Raw genomic sequence first — 20,650 nt, forward strand, 5'->3', positions numbered from 1 at the left:
GCACCGCCTCCGACACCGCCCGGGCACTCCCGGGATCCCCGCGATCCCTCCGGGCCGGCGCCGCCTCTGGCACCGCCCGCGCTGAGCCATTCTCCCCGGCCGGCACCGCCTCCCGCCTCGTCTGGCACCGCCCGAGCGCCCCCGGGGTCCCCTCGATCCTCAGGGCCGTGACCGCCGCCCGGCCCCCCCTTCCCGGCGCCCCGTGAGGCGCCGCCCCGCCGCCCCCCGCGCGGCCCGGCCGCGAGCAGCGCGGGAAGATGGCGGCGGGCGGCGGAGGCGGCGGCCGGGCCTCCTCGTCCTCCTCCTCCTCCTCGGCCGCCGCCGCCTCGTCCGCGGCCGGCGCGCTCGAGGCCTCGCTCGACAGGAAGCTGCAGGCGGTGACCAACACGATGGAGTCGATCCAGGGCCTCTCCTCGTGGTGCCTGGAGAACAAGCGGCACCACAGCACCATCGTGTACCACTGGATGAAGTGGCTGCGCCGCTGTGAGTGCGGGGCCGGGGGGCGGCCGGGGCACAGCGGGGCAGCGAGCGCGGCCGGGCACGGAGGTTGCGGCTCCGCCACCGGGGCCGAGCCCGCACCGGGCACCCGGGACCGGCCGAGCCCGCACCGGGCACCCGGGACCGACCGAGCCCGCACCGGGCACCCGGGACCGGCCGAGCCCGCACCGGGCACTCGGGACCGGCCGAGCCCGCACCGGGCACTCGGGACCGGCCGAGCCCGCACCGGGCACCCGGGACCGGCCGAGCCCGCACCGGGCACCCGGGACCGGCCGGTGGCGGCAGCCGCGGCGCAGGGTCGGGCTCACCATCGTAGAAAGGCTTGGGTTGGAAAGGACCTTAAAGCCCGTCCAGTGCCACCCCCTGCCGTGGGCAGGGGTACCTGCCACTAGCCCGGGTAGTTCCAAGCTTGGCCTTGGACCCTTCCAGGGATAGGGCAGGCGCGGCTGTTCTCTGCTACCTGTGCCAGGGCCTCACCACCCTCACAGGGGAGAATTCCTTCCTGACCTCTTATCTAAATCTGTTCCTTTTACTTTGAAAACGTTTCCTCTTGTCCCGTGTGCATCACCTTGTCATCCTTGGAGGAACACAACACGCTTGCCTGCACCTCAGGGGTGGCACCTTTGTCCTCCTGAATGCATGATCTCCTAAAGCAGCACTCTGGGGGCTCAAGGACCTGTTTCAGTGCCCTGCCCGGCTGGAGCAGCCTGGGGTGGGCACAGACAGTCTAGGTGCCAGTTCTGAAGTTGCAGTGCCCATCAGGATGTGTCCCTGACCTGGAGGGAGAAGGTTGGTGTTGGCAAGAGGCTCAGCACAGCAGTGTTATCTCTGCTGCCGTGGGAAGGTTTGACTCTTCTTGTGGGAGTTCAAGGAAGCTCTGCTTGGCAGGAACATGGAGATAACATTCCCACCCCAAAGTGTCTATCTGTTGCACGCTGAATCTTTTGGAAAATTTGGGACAGTTGGTTTCACTGTCAAGGCACTAGTGCAGAATGCAGGAGAGCCTCTTTCCCCAGAGTTTGATCTGTTTTGTCTGTACTCCATGGAATTAAGGAGAAGAAGGTGAGAGCTTTGCAGGAGGTGCCCTGGGTCCTCCTGCCTTGCTGTCACTACCACCTCTCCAGGAAATCATCCTCCCCTGGACACCCCTTGGCACTGTGGCATCATTCTTGGGGCTCTTCCCCTTCTGCTCCAAGTGCATGCCCCCTGAAGAAAATCCACCCCGTCTCTCCTTGGGATGTGCCAATTCCTCTGCACGTGGCCTTCTCACAGTTGTCCTGGCTCTTCCAAGGCCCTCAGTGCTCTTCCATCACTCCTTCCTCCTTCCCAAACTCATCAAAAGCCATTGAACTGTTCCCACCTGCAGGTCCTTGATGCCCTGTTTCTGCCCCAGCTTCTGTCTGCTGCTGTTGGCTCCTACCCTGAGCCCTTGGCCCCAGCCTGGAATTCTTGTTGGATTTTGTGGGATTCTTTCAAGGTTTCCCTTCACAGCCCTTGTGAGGATCTCCCCTCCACACCCCTCCTTTTATCCAAGTTCCTCCTTAACCATCTTATCCTACTCACCCAATCCTTGACAGCAGCTGCAATGCTGCCATTCCCTGAGCCCTGAATGTTTGATTACTCCCTGCTTCCACAGGTTTTTTTCCCTGCTTTTCCCTTCATGGTGCACTTCATCCTCTGCCCCAAGGACCTCACAGATCTCACGCTGTGCGAAGTCCCTGTCCCAGCCAGAGGAGCTCAGTGGTTGTGCCACAGCAAGTACAGGTGGCTCTGAGTTCATTTCTGAGCAGTTAAATGTTTAATTACAAAGCTCCTATGAACACATCAAATCCTCCTGGTGAGAGGGAGTGTGGTGGGGTTGGGGCTTCTGGGGCACAGAATTGTGTGTTTTCAGGAAAAAGAGGGGTGCTGGTATTTGACATGTTGCTGTTGCTTTGGCATCTTGCTTCTGAGCCATGCTGGTCCCAGCCAGAGCTTCCCAACAGGAATGTTCCTGCAAGGACATTCTTCTGTGTCTTCACCTTTGGGAAGGCCCTGATGGGAATCTGAGTGTCCCTGCAGGAGGGTTTGGTCAGGGTGTTTAAGTGTGAGTTAAACATGTCCATAGGCTCTGAAATGCCATTTTTGTTGGTGCCATTGTGCCTGGTTTGGAGCAGGTGGTGTGGCTGGAGTGGGTTTCACATTTTGCCCACATTTCCTCACTGGTTTAATCTGAGGAGAGCTGTTCACCCACTGGATACAGCCCATTGCATCCGGACCCAGAGACACTTGGATTTCTTTGTGGATCATGTCCATAGCCTTCCTATGGAATCCAGCATGGTGTGGGTGTATCTTGGTTTATAACTTGTGGCTCTAACTTTGCTCTGAGCAAGTGGTGCTCTGTATGGTCAGCATCAGGCTGGAGTCCTGATCCAGATTTCTTTCTTCTGTGTAGATGCTGGATCCTTTAAATCAAAGGTTTATAATTCTTTTAAATATATTTTATATCATTAAGATGTGGAATCATTGCTCTGTGCTGATGAAACATCTCTGGGATGGAGGGTGAGCAGCAGGAGAATTGGCACTCAGGCACTGGGTTTAACTAAATCACAGAAGCCCCATTCCAATGGGATGATGATCTGAGGGAAAGCTGGCTGCAAATTGTTTTGGAGCATCAGGCAGCCCTGCTTCAGTTGAATTCCTAGCCCTCGGGGCAGAGCAGAGCACTCTGCTCCAGAAAACCCACATGTTCAGGGCACAGGTTGTGAGCAACAGGTTCTGGTCTAAAGTCCTTGACTCACTGAGTCTATGCTGGAAAAGCTCCTCCTGAGATGTGGGAGCTGGGGCTCTGTGAGGTGGCAGTGTCCAGAGGAGCAGGGTCAGGGATAAAAGCTCCTGAACTGGGACTCTGAGGTGGCCATGGCCAGAGGAGCAGGGTCAGGGATAAAAGCTCCTCCTGGGATGTGGGAGCTGGGGTTCTGTGAGGTGGCCATGGCCAGAGGAGCAGGGTCAGGGATAAAAGCTCCTCCTGAGATGTGGGAGCTGGGGCTCTGAGGTGGCCATGGCCAGAGGAGAGGGGTCAGGGATAAAAGCTCCTCCTGAGATGTGGGAGCTGGGGCTCTGAGGTGGCCATGGCCAGAGGAGCAGGGTCAGGGATAAAAGCTCCTCCTGAGATGTGGGAGCTGGGACTCTGAGGTGGCCATGGCCAGAGGAGAGGGGTCAGGGATAAAAGCTCCTCCTGGGATGTGGGAGCTGGGTTGGGGGCGAGCAGCTGCTGGCAGTGGCTCATTGTCTCTCAGACCTTTAGTGTGTGTCCTGGGGCAGGGACAGGGCTTCAGGAGCAGGGATTTCCCGAGGGTTCTGTCCCTGTGCCCTTCCTCATCCCACTCGAGTGATGCTCAAGGGCACAGTGCCAGGAGAACTGGTGCTGCTGGCAGGGGCTCAGGGAGGCTTAAAAACATCAACCCGTGGGGATTTGAGAACCCATCCGAGCTAAGCATTTTCCTGTGGCCTCAACTCTGCTTCCCCTCAGAGGAGGATCTTCTGTGCAGGATCTTCCTTTTGAACTTTGTTCACTTGAGAACTCACCCTGATGCTGGGAGGGCAGCATGGGTGGAATGTTTCTGCTGGGAGCTTTTCTGCTGTTTTTTCAGCTTTTTGCTGAGTGAGGAGTGAGCTCCCCGCCAGGGCTCTGGACCAGGAAGGATGCTGAGCTTCCTGAGAGGAATCCTGGAGAGCAGGAGAGCTGCAGGGTGCAGCCATGCTGTGGGAAGTGGCTGTACCAATGTAGGGACAACTGGAAAATTAAGAAGGATAGAGAATTGAGGGATCTGTAGATAAAAACTGATTCTGGTTGCAGCCAGGGGTGACATGGGCAGGTGAGAGGTGACAACACACAGGTGAGTGAAGTAACACCATCTTTTGGCACTGTTCCTCTGGTTTAATCCTTGGCAATGTCCTTTAGTAAAATGAAGGAGCTCATTACCATCATTTGCATTTGGATGAGCTTCCCAAGTTTACCTGCTCTGAGGAAGGGGTTTGATGAAGTAACTCAGTTTGGAACTTTGGAACATGAGGAGGGTCAGAGGAGCAAGCACAGCTGGGGGAGTCTGAAGATCATTTGTAAATTGAAGATGTTCTCTCTAGTCTTCAGGGTTTCCCTGCTGGACCTTGGAAACTCTGAAAATTTCCCAAAGCAGTGCTGAAGTACTGGGATCAAGGTGAGGCTGTTGTGGTACTTGTGTCTGATGCTGACTCTAAATTTTCTTTATTCCTCAGCTGCGTTTCCTCATCGGCTGAACCTTTTTTACTTGGCCAATGATGTCATACAGAACTGCAAGAGGAAAAATGCCATTGTTTTTCGGGACACCTTTGCGGAGGTGCTGCCTGAGGCTGCTTCGTTAGTGAAGTGAGTAATGAACTAACGGGCTGTTGGGAGGGTGAGTCTCTGAAAAAGGCGAATTTTTCTTCTGATATCTCAGACTTTCTAGAAACATCAGCAGAACTTAAAGGATTCTGTTGGAACAGCTGTGTGTTTGCAGAGTGGGCCAGAATGGGCACGAGCTGGGTTTTAATTTGTACAGGGGGGATGTTTTGGTTCAAATTATCCTGTGGAGCAAGGGAAGCCTCGCACCAGTGTCCTGCAGTCAGGGGGTAAAGAACTCTTCTCTTCCAGGGATCCATCTGTTTCCAAATCCATCGAAAGAATCTTCAAAATCTGGGAGGACAGAAACGTGTACCCTGAGGAAACCATTTTGGCACTGAAAGAAGCACTGAGTAAGTTACTTACCCTTTGCATTTCTCACTTTACAAACTGCCACGTGAGCTCGCTGAAGTTGTAGAAATAGTCTGGGGTCACTGAGGGGAATGAGGGGCATTTGCACCTGGCACAGGCTGTAACGTAGCCGGCTGTGGGACGTCAGCAGCGCTGGATTCTCCTGCTTTACCTCTTTTATACCTTTCTTACGGCAGCTGTGAATTCTTTCACACGAGCTGGAACTGCTCCAGCTGAGAGCAAACAGAACGTGAGGCTGAAATGGTCCTACACGTCGTGAGCAGGGTGCTCTGGCTCTACCTCCTTGTCCTGTTCAGTCATAGGCTGGTTTAACTAATGGTGTTTGTGGGGTAGGGAGAGGCAGGAGCAAAGCTGGAGGGTGAAGAGCCCTCAAGTCCTTAGGGGAGAAACACGTGGAGTCGGTTAAAACCAGGAATTAGCAGTGCAGTAGTTGCAGGAAATCAGTCCAGGTTTTGGCTTTACTCGCATCATCGAGAGCTGCAGGTGCACAGGAAACCCTCAGGTAGCCCTCAGGTGTGGTCTGAGGGTCGGTGGCCATCATGGCAGGAGGAACGTGGTGTCTTGGGTCGGGCTGTGGCACGAGGACAGGCTTGAGCTGGGTGTTGCATGCTGAGGAGTGATGTTTGTGCTTTTTGCTCTGAAATCGCTCATTTCTGTAACTTGAAAGCAGGTCTGTGAGGTTCCAGGTAAATCAGGTATTGTGGCTGCTTTCCCAATGGGCAGTGCTTGTCCATTCCATGCTGATTCCATTACAGCCTCCCTTAAAGAGTTTCATTTGTAGATTCCTTGTGTTTTCCCTTTTTACTGTGATTTTTGAACTGCCTTAGTGTAAGGGCAAACAGAAACTTGATTTAAAAATGGCAGACCACCCCCAGGTTGCTGCATTCCTGAGTAAACTGAGGTTCTCTTGGGCATCCAGCAGCTCCTCTAAGGAAGTTGGTCAAGGTATTTTAAAACAAATTTCTGTTCACTCTTTCACCGTGCAACTGTATGGCACCAAAAACCAGATTTTGACAGGAATCCCATAATGCCAGACTGCCAAAAATGAAATGTTTTCCAGGTACCACTTTCAAAACTCAGAAGCAGCTGAAAGAGTCTCTGAACAAACCGAATAAGCCGTGGAAGAAATCACAAAGTAAGGAACCACTGTGAACTCTGTGCACTAATGCAGAAATTGGCTGCTCAAGGAGCAGAAGGGCTGAGCCCAGCGTGGGCTGAGCCAGCTGAGCCTGCAGGCTCACAAGGGCCCCGAGATGTGCACACCAAGGAGGTGTTGGTCGAAAACGACTTTGTAAAGAAAAAAGAAGTGAGGCAAAAATAAGATATGAGAGCAGAGGTTGTGGACAGGAGAGGAAGGAGCTGGTGGAACCTCTTGGAAACTGCTGTTAGACTGGTCAGAGATGGAGAGAAGACAGAGAGAAGCAGGAGATGGACATTCCCTTCGTGGTCAGGAACAGTCCTGCCCCAGCAGGCTGGGCTGGGAGGAGGAACCTGGAGCTGGGAGTGCTGGGACAGGATGTGAGAGTCCAACAGTCCAGAACCCAGACCAGCAGGAGAGAATTTATTGTAACAGAGTGACCTTAATGATCTCATTTTGCACCAACACCCTGAGTGGTCCCCACAGAGGTGGCGAGATGTCAGGTGTGACATGTGGGACATCAGGTGTGATGTGTGACGAGTGGCACAGGGTGACATCAGAAGGTTAAAAGAGTTGGGGAGTGTTGATTACTGTGTATATTAACACCAGGGGCTGCTTTCCCAGACAGAACTGGGCTGTGTCCAGCATGGATGGAGGGTTTAGTGCTTTGCTTCTCATCAGCTCATTTCTTCTTTCCTGTTTCTCCTGTTTTGTCCAGAATCTGATGGATTCAGTCTCTTGCCAGCAGGACTCATCCCCCCACCCTGTAGCCGGGTGTGACAGTTGTTAAGGCTCTGAGCATGGTCAGACCTAGGAAGTGCCCAAGGGAAATCCTGCCCACAGGAAACCTGGGCTCCATGTCAGCTCCAGGTCTGGCACTTCGGGAATAACATTCCCTTCCTTCTAGAGAGGTGGAACGCCTTGGATAAGGCTGTCAGATCGACCTTGTTGCAGGGACTTGTCTTCCTGAGGAAAAGGTGTGCCCAGGAAGTGTTGAGAGCATGTTAAAAGCAGCAGTGTCACTTGCTGAGCTCGGTCCCAATCCAGCTGTGCGTGTCCCTGACCCCATGAGCTGCCAGGAGCCTGGAGCACTGAGGGACACATGCATGGAGGGGAGGATGTGATGGGTAACACGTGGAGTTATCTTAAAATATCTTTTATTAGGCTGCCTTTTGTGACTGACTTTCCACTGGGATGTGGTTCCTTCATTTCTTCACAATTTTCCTTTATCCCCACAGCCTCCACCAACCCGAAAGCTGCTCTGAAGTCCAAGATTGTTGCTGAATTCCGAGTAAGTCTGTGAGTGGAAGTGACCCATGGCACTGACCCCCACCTTGGGGGTTTGCATGTGGGGTGACCCCAAGCCCAAGAGCCACCTGTGATGTGGGGGCTGTGACACCCATGGGGCTGACACAGGGAGGGTCTGGGCAAGCTCAGGACATCCTTGTGAAGAGGAGTTTGAGGTGGCTGAGGAGTTGGTGGCAAGAAATTGGTCTAAATTCAGTCCCCTTACAGAGTGAGACATATTCATGAAATACACAGGCACCTGTAGAGTGAAATTGGGAGTAAATAAAAAAAGACCTGTCCCTGCTTTTACCTAGGAGATTTGTAGAATTGTAGCTCCTTCCTGAGCCCAGGTCTGCTCACTGTGAGATTTGAGGTTGAATATCCCAGGCTCCATGTGGTTCCTGGGTTAACTCTTGCTTGGAGGCAGTCTGGAACCAGAGCAGAGGCAGGGCTTCTCTTCTCTGGAATGTGATGAGGAGGCTTTTCCTGTTTGTTGTTTTCCAGCCCCAGTCCCTCATTGATGAGCTGCTGTTGTACAAACGCTCAGAAGATCAGATAGAGCTGAAGGAGAAGCAGCTTTCCACTATGAGGGTGGATGTCTGCAGCACTGAGACACTCAAGTGCTTGAAAGGTAAAGCCCTGAGGGCACCAAAGGTGTTGTGGGAGCTCCTCGGTTCTGTTGAGATGGGAAGTGCCAGAACTTGGGCCTGGAAATTTTGGAGTAAGGTTAAGAACCAGCAGTCAGGAGCCAAAAATCTTGGTTAGTTTGAGTTTCTGTGGAAACTCTCAGGTGCAGAGTTCAGACTGTCTGAAAACCAACAAATCTGCCAGCAACCAGGCCTCCTCCTTGCCAGATCCCAGTGGATGACCAGGGTGGTCTGGGAGCCTGCAGCTCCACTGTCCCAATATCCCAGGTGCTGCCATTGAGGCCACACTTCTGTGGTTTGGCATGTTGCAGCTCATTCCATGGTGTTCATCTCCCTGCAGATAAAACAGGAGGGAAGAAGTTCTCCAAGGAGTTTGAAGAAGCGAGTTCAAAGCTGGAGGAATTTGTCAATGGCTTGGACAAGCAAGTGAAGAACGGCCCCTCGCTCACCGAGGCGCTGGAGAACGCTGGGATATTCTACGAGGCACAGTACAAAGAAGTCAAGGTGGTGGCAAATGTAAGTGTGCCTTTTCTGGATCCTCCACAGGTGGAACAGCATCTGCCTGTCTTCACTGGGCACCTCGGAGGCTGGAAAAGGCCTCATCTCTAGTCTCAAATTAGAATACCCTCTAGATTCTTAAACAGGGCAAAATTAAAGTTAGTGTGACAAATCCTGAATTCTGGAAACTTGGGATTTATGTGAGGACAGTAGTAAAGTGTTATAAAAACAACCAACACCCTCCAGAACCTGCCAAAAGCCCCAAATGGGCATTTGTTAAAATATGTGGGGGGCTATGAATATTATTTTAAGTCAGTGGAAAAAGTTCTTATCCTCCCCACTTTTTGTGGTTGTTGCCCTGGGAATCCCATGAAGAAGCTGAGTTCTTAGCACTGCAGGGTCCAGGGATTTGGAATTGGTTTTCTCAGGCTGTGTTTTGCTTCCTTAAGGGAGTGACTGAGGCATGAAAGATCCCCAGTCCAGTGTCCTTTTTTCCTTAGGCCTATAAAACATTTGCTAACCGAGTGAGCAATCTGAAGAAAAAGCTGGACCAGCTGAAAGCAACCCTTCCCGATCCCGAGGAGTCTCCTGTCCCTTCTCCCAGCATGGATGCTCCATCTCCGACGGGCTCCGAGTCCCCTTTCCAGGGGATGGGGGAGGAGAACAGCACCCGGTCTCCAGCAGCTGGAGGCCGCAAGATGGTCTCTCCAGAGCCTGCAACAGATAATCGGGATGTGGAAGACATGGAGCTCTCTGATGTGGAGGATGATACATCTAAAATCATTGGTATGTGATTTGATACAGAACAAACCAGCCTTTTCCAGCTTCATTTGGGATGTGGAGGAGGCACAAAGCCTGTGCTGGGCAGTGGGCTGGTGCTGTTGGATTTGAATCTCCTAGCAGGGAAGTCCCAGTCCCACTGTGATCGTTGCCATCTCCCAAAAAAACACTTATCAAAGATGTTTTTACATCTGTGGGAATCAGAATTTATGTTCCCTGAGTCTTTTTGTGGGGACTGAGTGACCTTTCTGCTTTTGTTTTCCCCTCTCTGCTGCAGTGGAGGAGAGGAAGGACAAACAGGCTGCTCCAGCCCCGGCCCCCGCCAAGACCGAGAGCGTCCCCAAAGCGGTGCCATCGGCTGCTGCGGCTGCCACAGCCTCGGGGACGGTGGCCACGCCGGCCCCTCCGACCCCCCCGGCTCCGAAGGTGGTGAGCACAGCTCCCATCCCTCTGGCACCAGCACTTGCCTTACCCAACCTGGCCAACGTGGACCTGGCCAAGATCAGCTCCATCCTGAGCAGTTTGACGTCGGTGATGAAGAGCACAGGTGAGTTCTGAGCCTGGCTGTGGGCACTGGCACTAACGGAGCTGGGTGATCATTTAAAGCTCTAATTGTCTCAAAATAAACATGAGTGAGTTACTGCTCTCAGAGGTCTGGTTGGGTCTCTGGCACATGGTGTCACTTCCCGAGCCTCTCCTTGCTCGTGCTCCGTTGTGCCTGTGGGAAACCTGAGGTAAAGGCACGTGCGTTGCCGGAGCAGCGCAGGTGAGTGGTGTGTGCTCCTGCCCCAGGTGTGAGTCCCGCCTCGAGACCTTCGCCAGGGACCCCGACCAGCCCCTCAGCTCTCACCAGTGGCCTGAAGACTCCTGTCCTGGGAACCCCATCTGCTCCTTCGAATCCCTTAGCAAATATTCTCTCCAAAGTTGAGATAACTCCAGAAAGCATTTTGTCGGCTCTCTCCAAAACCCAGACTCAGACGGCACCAGCGCTGCAAGGTACTGGGGTGGGTGTTGGGGGTGGGCTGGCAGGTGTCTGAGGGCAGTGGCCAGGCTGAAATGTGCTGCTCTGCTTGTCCTAAAGTGAGAACAGAGGGAGAAGAACCTTCATTGGAATGTTCTATGTCTCTGGCACGTGTGGATGGTCTTTGTCAGGTAGCACAGGTGTCACGGAACAGTGAGATTTGTCACTTCCCTGTACTTTCCTGTACTTCCTGCTTGTGCTGTGGCTGACGTGCACGTATCTGGAACATTCCCTGAACAGGACAGGAGACCAAGAGGTTCTACTGCTCTGGCACCTTGCCATGGTCACCTGGCCAGCAGGGCAGGTTTTCCCACTCCTGGCTGCAAACCAGGACTAGTTCTTACCCACCTGACTCGATGGTGTAATTTATATTTGTAGATTAATCCAAGACTTTGGCAAAATGTCAGTGCAGCAAAATCCAGTCCTCTTCGTGGCTGGAGACTGGGGGGTGTAAAGTGCCAGCATAGGAGCCTTTCCCATGGAGTGGCTTGGGGTGATTTGCCCCTGCCCTCAGTACCTGATGCAGCAGTTCTGTTTTCCAGGGCTGTCGTCCTTGCTGCAGAGCGTGGCTGGAAGCACCGTTCAGTCAGGAGAACCTGCCTCGCAGAGCACCTCGGCATCGCCAGCCAACACAACTGTGCCGTGCATGAAGGGGAGGAATGTTCCTTCCAATCCGCAGTCCTTCATAGCCAAAAGTTTTGGTTATTCTCCAAACTCAACCACCGCAGAGGTTTCCTCCACATCAGTCAATAAGGCTCCCGTTGGACATACCCCAGCACTGTCCAGCTCTGGTTTTAAGCCACCAACTAATTCCCTGGGATTTTCCAGTTCTCACCCTACCAGTCCTTCCTCCCTTCTGCCAACAGAAACCTCACTGGGTCAATCTTCCGAAATTTCAAAAGCCAAGCTGGAATCAGAACCCCCTTCTCCCAGCTTGGAGATGAAGATACACAATTTCCTGAAGGGAAATCCTGGCTTCAGTGGCCTGAACTTGAATATTCCCATCCTCAGCAGCTTGGGGTCCAGCATGGGAACGGAGAGTCACACCTCTGACTTCCAGCGTGGTCCCACCAGCACTTCCATGGACAATGTGGACGGGACGCCAGTGCGTGACGAGCGCAGCGGGACGCCCACCCAGGACGAGATGATGGACAAGCCAACGTCGAGCAACGTCGACACGATCTCCCTGCTGTCAAAAATCATGAGCCCCGGTTCTTCAACTCCCAGCAGCACAAGGTCGCCTCTGCAGGGCCGGGATGATGGATATTCCCAAGAACTTCCCAGTTCCGTGCATGGCTACCGGCCTTTCGGCCTTGGCAGAGAGTCCCCAGCCAGCATGTACAAGCCTCCTGTGGACAGCAGGGAGATGCCCTCCTCCCTGATGGACTCCTCCCAGGAGAAGTTTTACCCAGATACATCTTTCCAAGAAGATGAGGATTACCGTGACTTTGACTACTCCGGGCCGCCACCCTCGGCCATGCTGAACCTGGAGAAGAAGCCGGTCAAGTCTATCCTGAAATCGAGTAAACTCCCTGATTCTGCAGAGTACCAGCCAGTGCTGTCCAGCTACGGTCAGCGGTCGCAGGAGTTCGGCGTGAAGCCGTCCTTCCCCCCGGCCATGAGGTCCATCCTGGATCAGAGCGAGAGCTGCGACCCGCTGGCCTCATCCCCAGGGATGTTTGGGAGCTACGGCTGCAGGGGGAAGGACTCTGCCTCGGACGGGTCCCCGTCACCCAGCAAGAACGATGTGTTCTTCACGCCGGACTCCAACCACAGCACCCTGGCCAAGCCCGGCCTCCCGCAGAAGCAATACTCAGACTCGCCCCACGCGCTTCCCCACCGCTCGCTCTTCTCTCCCCAAAACGCCCTCCCCAGCCCCACCAGCCGAGCGCCCGCTGCGGGCGGGGACAAACCCTTGGGTTCCTCCATCTCCACCACCTCCACCATTGAGTTCAAGAACATGCTCAAAAACGCCTCCCGGAAGCCCTCCGAGGAGAAGCATTTTGGGCAGATTCCCAAAAGCAGCTCCGGCGAGGTGGGGAGCTTGTCCGGGGTTGTGAAGGGCGAGCCGCAGCCGCCGGAGGAGCACTACCGCATCGAGACCCGCGTCTCCTCCTCCTGCCTGGACCTGCCCGACAGCACCGAGGAGAAGGGGGCCCCCATCGAGACGCTGGGCTACCACAACGCCTCGAGCCGGGGCATGTCGGGGGAGCCGATCCAGACCGTGGAGTCCATCCGGGTGCTGGGCAAGGGCAGCCGGGGCCACGGGCGCGAGGGCAGCCGGGCGGGCTGGTTCGAGCTGAGCAGCGGCGGGAGCGCCTTCGACAACGGGCCCTCGGGCTCCTCGGAGCTGCCCGGCATGGGCGGCTTCGCGGCGCCCTACAAGGAGCACGTGCCACCCTTCCCGGAGAGCGTCAACAACTTCCGAACGAACAACTTCAGCTCCGCCTTCGAGCACCACCTGCCGCCGCCGCCCCTCGCGCCGCCTCCCTTGGAGCACGGGAACCCCTTCCCACGGGACCCGGTGGGACCGCCCGCCGTGCCCCCGCCCGCTCCCACCAAGGACCACGGCAGCCTCTTCCCGAGGGATCACTCGGTCCCTCCCCGCATGCCGTCGGTGGATCACGCCAACCCCTTCTCCAAGGAAACGCCCGCGCCGCTCCCGCTGCCCCACGGCGTCCCCCCGCCCCCCTCGGTGGAGCACGCGGGGGTCCCGTTCCCCACGCCCCCGCCGCCCCCGGTGCCCGGGGAGCACGCCGGGGTCCCCTTCCCCGCGCAGCCGCCGCCGGCCGGGGAGCACGGCGGGGTCCCCTTCCCCGCGCCGCCCCCCATGGAGCACGGCGCCGGCGCCTTCCCCAAGGAGCACGGTACGATGCAAGGGACACTGAAGGAGCACTTCGGGGGGGCGCAGCCGCGGGACCCCCTGCCCCGCTCGCGAGACCCCGCGGGGCCCGGCCCCCTGCCCCGGGAGCAGCTGGGGGCCGCGCGCGGGCTGGGCCCCCCGGCCCACCGGGACCCCGGGGGCCGCGGCTCCGTCCTGCTCCGCACGCCCCGCGCCGAGTTCCGCCCGCGGGAGCCCTTCGGCAGCAGAGACCCCTTCCAGAGCCTGAAGCGGCCGCGGCCACCCTTCGGAAGAGGGGGTGCCCCCTTCTTCACCCCTAAGCGCCCCTTCTTTCCTCCCCGGTACTGACGCAGCTGCCGAGCACCCGGGGCTGTCCTTCCGTTTGTTTTATTTTTTTTTTTTAATTTTTCTTTTTTTCCTTTTTTTTTTTTTCCTTTTTCCTTCCCTCAACGACCCCTGTAACCTTCTCCTAAATTAAATGTTCTGTACTTTTCGGTTGGTTCTACCCCCAGCCCCCCCAGCATTTGGTGAGACAAGAAAACAGACACAAACCAATGTTTTAATGAGAAGAAGCCACGTTGCTGTTAAATAAAACCTTCAGTAGTAGTTGAAAACGTTACGACCAAAAAAAAAAAAAAAATTAAAAGAAAGGAAAAACTCTGAAAGCTTCGAGAGGAGCGCTGAGTGGTGTTGGGGTGTTGGTTTCCAGCCGATCCCCAAATTGCTGCTGCAGGGAGGGGAGACCCCCCTGTTCCTCCTGTCTGCCAAAAGCACCAAAAGAAGGCAAAAAAAGGGTCGAGGAACCCACCCAAACCCACCTTGGAGCTCCATGGGACGTGGGACTGTGGCAGCAAGAAAGCCCAAGCCTGTCCCCCCTGCTTGGGAAGACTGTGGTTGGGTTTGGGTTCATTCGGGGATCTTTTTGATTTTTTTGTTTTGTTTTGTTTTTCCCCCCCCGGGATCACTGTTGACTTTCTACGTGTGTGTATATAGCAGTCACTTTTTAATTCCCTCTGGGCTCGTTCACCACACGCAGCCGGAGCCCGGCGGGGGTTCAGAGGGGTCCCCCCCACACACCCACGGCCGCCCCCGCGGCTTTTATATGAAGTCGGGATTTTACTTGATTTATTTTAATTATTTTTTTGGTTGGTTTTTAGTTGCCTCCATCGTACCTGTTTGATACCGGTGTGGGCTTCAGGATCTGCATAAAAAGTACCAAACCAGCGCTTGGCGGGTCCGTTCTTTGTCGCGTGCGCTGCGGACACCCTGAGGGGAGCCGAGCCCGCGCTCCCTGCGCCTCCTTCCCCCCCGCCCCTTCCATGGTTCCGTCCCGCCTGCGGCGCTCCCGCACGGGCGGGCGAGTCCAACGCGGCTCCCGCGGGGGGGAGGCACCCGCCTGGTCCCCGGTTCCGGCGGAACGGGCGGAGCCTCGGCCATGTCCGCGCTCGCCGGTTCGCGGCTGCTGCTGGCGGGAGCCCCGCGGCGACACCGGGTGCGCTCGGGACCCCCGGCACCTTCCCCATCCCCACGGGAGCCCCGCACCGCCCCTGCCCGCTCCCCTCCCGGGCTCTGAGCCCCGCTGGCCGCCGTGCGCCGAGGGCGAGCCGGTGACCCCGCGGTGATCCCCGTCCGCAGGTGTCCGGGCCGGACCCCGAGCGCCTCCGGCTCTTCCAGCGGCTGCGGGCGGCGGCGGCGGAGCGGGAGGACGGGCCCGGGGATGGGGCCGGCGGCGGCCGGCTCCCGCCGGGAACCCCGATCCGCATCGCGCTGCCCGGCGGGCGCCGCCTGCCCGGCCGGGCCCTGCGAACCACCCCGTTCCAGGTGGCCACGGAGCTCGGGTACGGCCCCAGGGCGTCCCCACGCTGTCCCCAGGGCCCCCGCAGTGTCCTGCCAAGGCTCCCGGGCCCCGCAGGGTGTCCCCGCGGTGCCCCCTGAGCCCCACAGAGTCCCCACGAGGTTCACACGGTCCCTATGGTCCCCACGAGGCTCGTGGGGTTCCTCCTGTGTCCCCATGATCCCCACAGAGCCCCCGCAGGATTCCCACAGGGTTTGTGGGGTGCCCACGGTGTCTCCAGGGGGGTCTCTGGTGTCCCTGTAGGGCTGGCCTGGCCAAAGTGGTGCTGGTGGCCCGGGTGAACGGGACCCTCCAGGACCTGGACCGGCCACTGGAATGTGACACCGACTTGGAGCTGCTCGACTTCTCCACGCCCGAGGGGCGGGAGGTGAGCCCGGGGGCCTGGGGTGCCAGCCCCGCGCCCCGCTGCCCTCACAGCCCCTGTCCCCCGTGTCCCCAATGTCCCCCCAGGCTTTCTGGCGCTCCAGCGCCTGTGTCCTGGGGGCGGTGGCAGAGCAGTTTTTCGGGGCGACGCTTTGCAGCACCCAGGCCACCGAGGACGGCTTCTTCTGCGACGTGCACATGGGCAGCAGGTAGGGCAGGGCACATGCGGGGTCCTGGCGTGTCCCTGGCGTGTCCCCAGTGTGTCCCCAGCGTGTCCCCGTTCCCCCAGGACGGTGCAGAGCACGGAGCTGCCGGCGCTGGAGAAGGCCTGTGCCACGTTTGCCCGTGCCCGGCACCGCTTCGAGCGCCTCGAGGCCACCCGCCAGCAGCTGGCTGAGCTGCTCAAGGTGTGTCCCCCTCCCCAGCGTGTCCCCATCCCGGGGGCATGGGGCATGGGAGGCCAGCCTGGGGACGCTGGGACCCTCCTGGTTGGGATCATTCGCTGGGGTGATGCTCATCGGGCCCAGTGTCACCCCCCTTGGTGTTACCTGTCACCACCCTGGTCCTTTGTCCCAGCACTGTGTCACTTCCCCTCGGTGTCACCCCTCTAATATCACCAAGCCCACCATCACCCACCTCACTGTTGTCCCTCCTCAGCACAACGCCTTCCAGCTGCAGCAGCTCCAGGAGGTGACATCCCCTACAGCCACAGTCTACAGGTGAGCACAGGGGACACTGGGGGTGGCCCTAGGTCACCACAGCTGTCCCCACATCCACCTCTTCATCCCTCAGGTGCGGCCCCCTGCTCCAGCTGTGCCACGGGCCCCTCCTCCGGCACACGGGGCTGATCGGAGCCCTGCGGGTGCTCACGGTGGGTGCTGGGTGGGGGTCCCCATGCCCCACTGGCATCCCCAGTACAGTGGGTATCGGGTGGGGGTCCTGGTGCCCGGCCCCCTGATGTCCCCCTGTGCCCGCAGAGCTCGGCTGCGCTGTTGGGGGGAGCTGGGGGCCTGTCACTCCAGCGCGTGGCCGCCGTGGCCTTCCCCAGCACCCAGGACCTGGAGCAGTGGCAGCGGGCACAGGACGAGGCGGCTCAGCGGGACCACCGCCGGATCGGGAAGGTGAGCCCTGCCAGGGGCTGGGGAGTCCCTCAGATCCACGGGGATCCCCCCCAGTAACGCCCTCCCTGCTGCAGGATCAGGAGCTCTTCTTCTTCCACAAGTTCAGCCCTGGCAGCTGCTTCTTCCTGCCCCGCGGCGCCCACGTCTACAACACCCTCGTGGAGTTCATCCGGGTACGACCCCCATCATGTCCCTGTCACATCACCCAGACCCCACTGCACCCATCCCCAGCACAGCTGGGCACTGCTGTGCCCCCCACAGACCCCACTGCACCCACCCCCTCACACCTGACCCCTCTGCCACCCTCGCACGCAGTTCTGCCCCCCAGTTCTGTCGTGCCCTGCTGGCCACAGCTCTCACCCTCCAGTCCCTGCAGCCCCCATGACCGATGCTGTGGGGCTGAGCTGACCTCCCCTGTCCCTGTCCCCGCAGAGCGAGTACCGGGCGAGGGGCTTCAGTGAGGTGGTGACCCCCAACCTGTTCAGCCCCCGGCTCTGGGAGCTCTCGGGGCACTGGCAGCACTACAGCCCCCACATCTTCTCCGTCCCTGCCACCCCCGAGACCCTCTCCCTCAAACCCATGAACTGCCCGGCCCACTGGTGAGTCAGGTGGCCCTGGGGCGCCTTGGGGGACACCTGGGGGCACTGCCTGCCTGTCTGTCTGTCTGTCTGTCCGTCCCCAGCCTGATGTTCGCCCACCGGCCGCGCTCCTGGCGGGAGCTGCCCCTGCGCCTGGCGGATTTCGGGGTCCTGCACCGCAACGAGCCCCCCGGGACCCTGACAGGGCTGACGCGGGTCCGGCGCTTCCAGCAGGACGATGCTCACATTTTCTGCACTCTGGAGCAGGTGTCTGTGCCCCTGACCCCTCCCTGTCCCCCCAGAATGTGTCACCTGCCCCCCTGACACCCCTTTCCCAGCTGGAGAGCGAGATTGATTCCTCCCTGGATTTCATCCGGACCGTTTACGCTGTCCTGGGCTTTTCCTTCCGCCTGGCCCTGGCCACCCGTCCCGAAGGATTCCTGGGGGACCCTGAAACTTGGGATCGTGCAGAGCAGGTGGGATGATGCCCCCTGTGCCCTGTGCCCCCTGCTCTGTGCCCCCTTGACCCTCCCAACCCACCTCTGCAGCAGCTGGAGCAGAGCTTGCAGAATTTCGGGCAGCCCTGGGAGCTGAGTCCGGGGGACGGTGCCTTTTATGGGCCCAAGGTGAGACATTTTGGGGAGAGGGGGGGATCCCTGAGGGGACAAACCAGCACCCTGCTGGAACCTCCCCTCCCCTGGATTCCCAAAAGATTGACATCCGGATCCGGGATGCTCTGGGGAGGCACCATCAGTGTGGCACCATCCAGCTGGATTTCCAGATGCCTGAGAGATTCCAGCTGGAATATGCCAGGTATTGGGAGGGGGGCAGGATTGGGGGTTTGTGGGGGCCAGGATTGGGCTGGAGTTGAGGATTGTTGTGGGGGCAGCAGGATTAGGATTGAGGAATGCCAGAATTGGGAGGGGTAGAATTGGAGTGGGGAGGGGGATCAGGATTGAGGTGGGGGGACAGACATGGGGCTGGGGTGGGGGGTCAGGATTGGGATGGGGAAGGCGGGATTGGGGATTTGGGGCACATCAGGGTTGGTGCAAGGGGTCCCCCTGACCCCGTTTTCCCCCCCAGCCCCAGCGGGAGCCCGGCGCGGCCGGTGCTGATCCATCGGGCCGTGCTGGGCTCCGTGGAGCGCATGGTGGCCGTGCTGGCCGAGAGCTACGGCGGGCGATGGTGAGGGGGATCCCCAAAAACACCCCACGCCTCACCCCCAGTCCTTCAGACAACCCCCAGTCCCTGGGACACAATCCCCAGGAACGCCCCCAATTCCCAGGGGCACCCCAGTTGTCTGGGCCCCCTCGTCCCCAGTGTCACCCCTGTCCCAGGGTGCCCCATCTTGGGACAGACACTCCCCAGTTTTGGGGACACTCAATCTCCAAGACACTCTCTGGATCCCTGAGATACCTCATCTTTGGGGTTCCCTCTATCCTGAGGACACCCCTGCAGCCCTTGGGGCACCCCCTCTTTGTGTGTTCCCCCCCCCGGTGCCCCCCAGTGACCCCTGGTGCCCCCCAGGCCGCTCTGGCTGTCCCCACTGCAGGCCATGGTCATCCCACAGACCCCCGAGGTCGAGGACTATGCCCGGGAGGTGAGTATGTGACCCACCCCGTGCTCCCCCAGTACCCCCATCATGTACTCCCATCCCGTGTGACCCCCCCCCGCCATCCCTCCATGTCCCCGTGCCCCCCTGTGCCCCCACTGACTCTGGGGTACAGGTGCAGGCAGTGCTGAGGAGGGGGGGCCTCCTGGCCGACCTGGATGGGGACCCTGGGACCACCCTGGCACGGAAGATCCGCCGGGCCCAACTCACCCACTACAACTTCCAGTTGGGTAAGGGTGGGGCAGACCCCCAGGAACCCCCCAGGACCCCCTTGGAGCCCCCCAGGACTGGCTGGACACCCCCATCCACATCCTGAGTGCTTCTGGGGAGGAAAATTGAGACCCTCCCCTGGGAGCCCCCCCTATGAGACCCCCTCAGGAATCTGCTGAAGCCCCTTGAGACCCCCAGGAGCTCAGTCCCCCTTGGGAATTCACCAGCACCCACCCTGAGATCCACTCGGGACCTCCCCAGGAGTGTTTTAGGGACCCCCCCGCCCAAGGCCCCTCTAAGACCCCCCCACCCCTTTTGGGACCTCCTTTGAACTCCCTAGGACTGTTCTGGGACCCCCCCCTCGCATCCCTGGAACCCCCTCTGGACCCCTCAGGGCGGTGGGCGCTGCTCAGAGCTGGGGGTGCCGTGCTTGGGGGGTGCCTGTGCGGGCCGGGGGGCGCGGGGACCCCGAGCCCCCCACCCGACGGCCGTGCCCCCGCAGTGGTGGGGCGGCGGGAGCGGGAGCACGGCACCGTCAGCGTCCGGACCCGGGAGAACCGGCAGCTCGGGGAGCTGGAGCTGCCGCGGCTGCTGCAGCGGCTGCAGGAGCTCAGGGACGGCCGCGTCCCCGACGCCGAGCAGCGCTTCTGACCCCCCCCAAATCCCGGGGGACCCCGACCCCCCCCCCGGGAACCCCCAACTCAATAAATAAACCGCTGGGAGACGCGCTGGATGTTGTGAGCGCTGAGCCTGGGGCAGCTCCGGGCACCTCTGGGTGCTGGCGGGGGTGGGGGCAGGACCCTGGGGAACCCCCCCAAAAACACCTGGATAGCCGCAGCACAAGGCTTGGATGGCCGGGTGGCGATTCCCGGGCTCTCATTCCCAGGTTTTCCCTTCCCACCTTCCCTCTCCCGAGTTCCCTCCGGCACTTCTGGGTCCTTCCAGCCGGGATTTCCCCCCGCCCACGCGGCGGGGAAAGTGGGGGGGTTGCGCAAACCCCGAGTCACGGAGCCGCAGACGCCGTTGGGCAATCGGGGGGGACACGGGGCTGTCCCCCCCACCATCCCCACCCCAAACACCTGCCCGGGCGTGAGGGCTCAGCCCCGGGCAGGATTTGATTATCCCGGGATAGGACAGGAGCCCCCCCCCGCCCCGGGGTCCCCCTGTCCGTAGGTGACCAAGGCTGTGACCCTTGGGGACGGGAGCTGAGGGACCCCCCCCCATCTCCGGGGGTCCCTCTGGAGGTGCCCCTTCAGCCCCCCCCCCAGCGCCGGGGGTGACTCAGTGGGCGGGGGCCCCAAAACGGGGCAAAACCCACAAAAATGTGGTCTGACCGCTTCCCCCTGCTGTGACGCAGGGGTCGGGGGTGGGGGGGGGGGGCCTGGGGCCACCAGAGGGGGATCCGGGGCTACCAAGACGGGGACGG

General features: G+C 59.1%; 2 protein-coding genes across 4 annotated transcripts; both read left to right on the forward strand.

The window, feature by feature from the left end:
* The first annotated feature begins 223 nt into the window (after positions 1-223).
* RPRD2 (regulation of nuclear pre-mRNA domain containing 2) lies at positions 224-14,710 on the forward strand. 2 transcript variants are annotated; one of them, XM_021542098.2, is made up of 11 exons: positions 224-483; positions 4,756-4,885; positions 5,153-5,253; positions 6,333-6,407; positions 7,649-7,701; positions 8,202-8,328; positions 8,685-8,860; positions 9,343-9,628; positions 9,900-10,169; positions 10,415-10,618; positions 11,186-14,710. In XM_021542098.2, the coding sequence occupies exons 1-11, from the start codon at positions 258-260 to the stop codon at positions 13,831-13,833; spliced, it is 4,296 nt and encodes a 1,431-aa protein (XP_021397773.1). In that variant the 5' UTR covers positions 224-257; the 3' UTR covers positions 13,834-14,710. The 2 variants fall into 2 exon arrangements, with proteins under 2 accessions (XP_021397773.1, XP_021397774.1); XM_021542099.2 differs by lacking the exon at positions 6,333-6,407.
* Positions 14,711-14,892: 182 nt separating this feature from the next.
* Positions 14,893-19,953, forward strand: TARS2 (threonyl-tRNA synthetase 2, mitochondrial). Of its 2 annotated transcripts, none has more exons than XM_021542144.3 (18): positions 14,893-14,977; positions 15,121-15,323; positions 15,584-15,707; positions 15,791-15,912; positions 15,993-16,110; positions 16,361-16,422; positions 16,496-16,574; positions 16,681-16,824; positions 16,899-16,997; positions 17,257-17,423; positions 17,507-17,669; positions 17,741-17,878; positions 17,951-18,028; positions 18,115-18,215; positions 18,486-18,587; positions 18,930-19,002; positions 19,130-19,244; positions 19,727-19,953. In XM_021542144.3, exons 1-18 carry the CDS (start codon positions 14,921-14,923, stop codon positions 19,873-19,875), a joined length of 2,094 nt encoding a protein of 697 aa, XP_021397819.3. In that variant the 5' UTR covers positions 14,893-14,920; the 3' UTR covers positions 19,876-19,953. The 2 variants fall into 2 exon arrangements, with proteins under 2 accessions (XP_021397819.3, XP_085416863.1); XM_085560737.1 differs by having other exon boundaries at positions 14,894-14,977; positions 17,954-18,028.
* Positions 19,954-20,650: the final 697 nt, after the last annotated feature.

This window comes from Lonchura striata, chromosome 25, assembly GCF_050655825.1.
Source record: "Lonchura striata isolate lonStrDom1 chromosome 25, ASM5065582v1, whole genome shotgun sequence".
Taxonomy (NCBI): domain Eukaryota; kingdom Metazoa; phylum Chordata; class Aves; order Passeriformes; family Estrildidae; genus Lonchura; species Lonchura striata.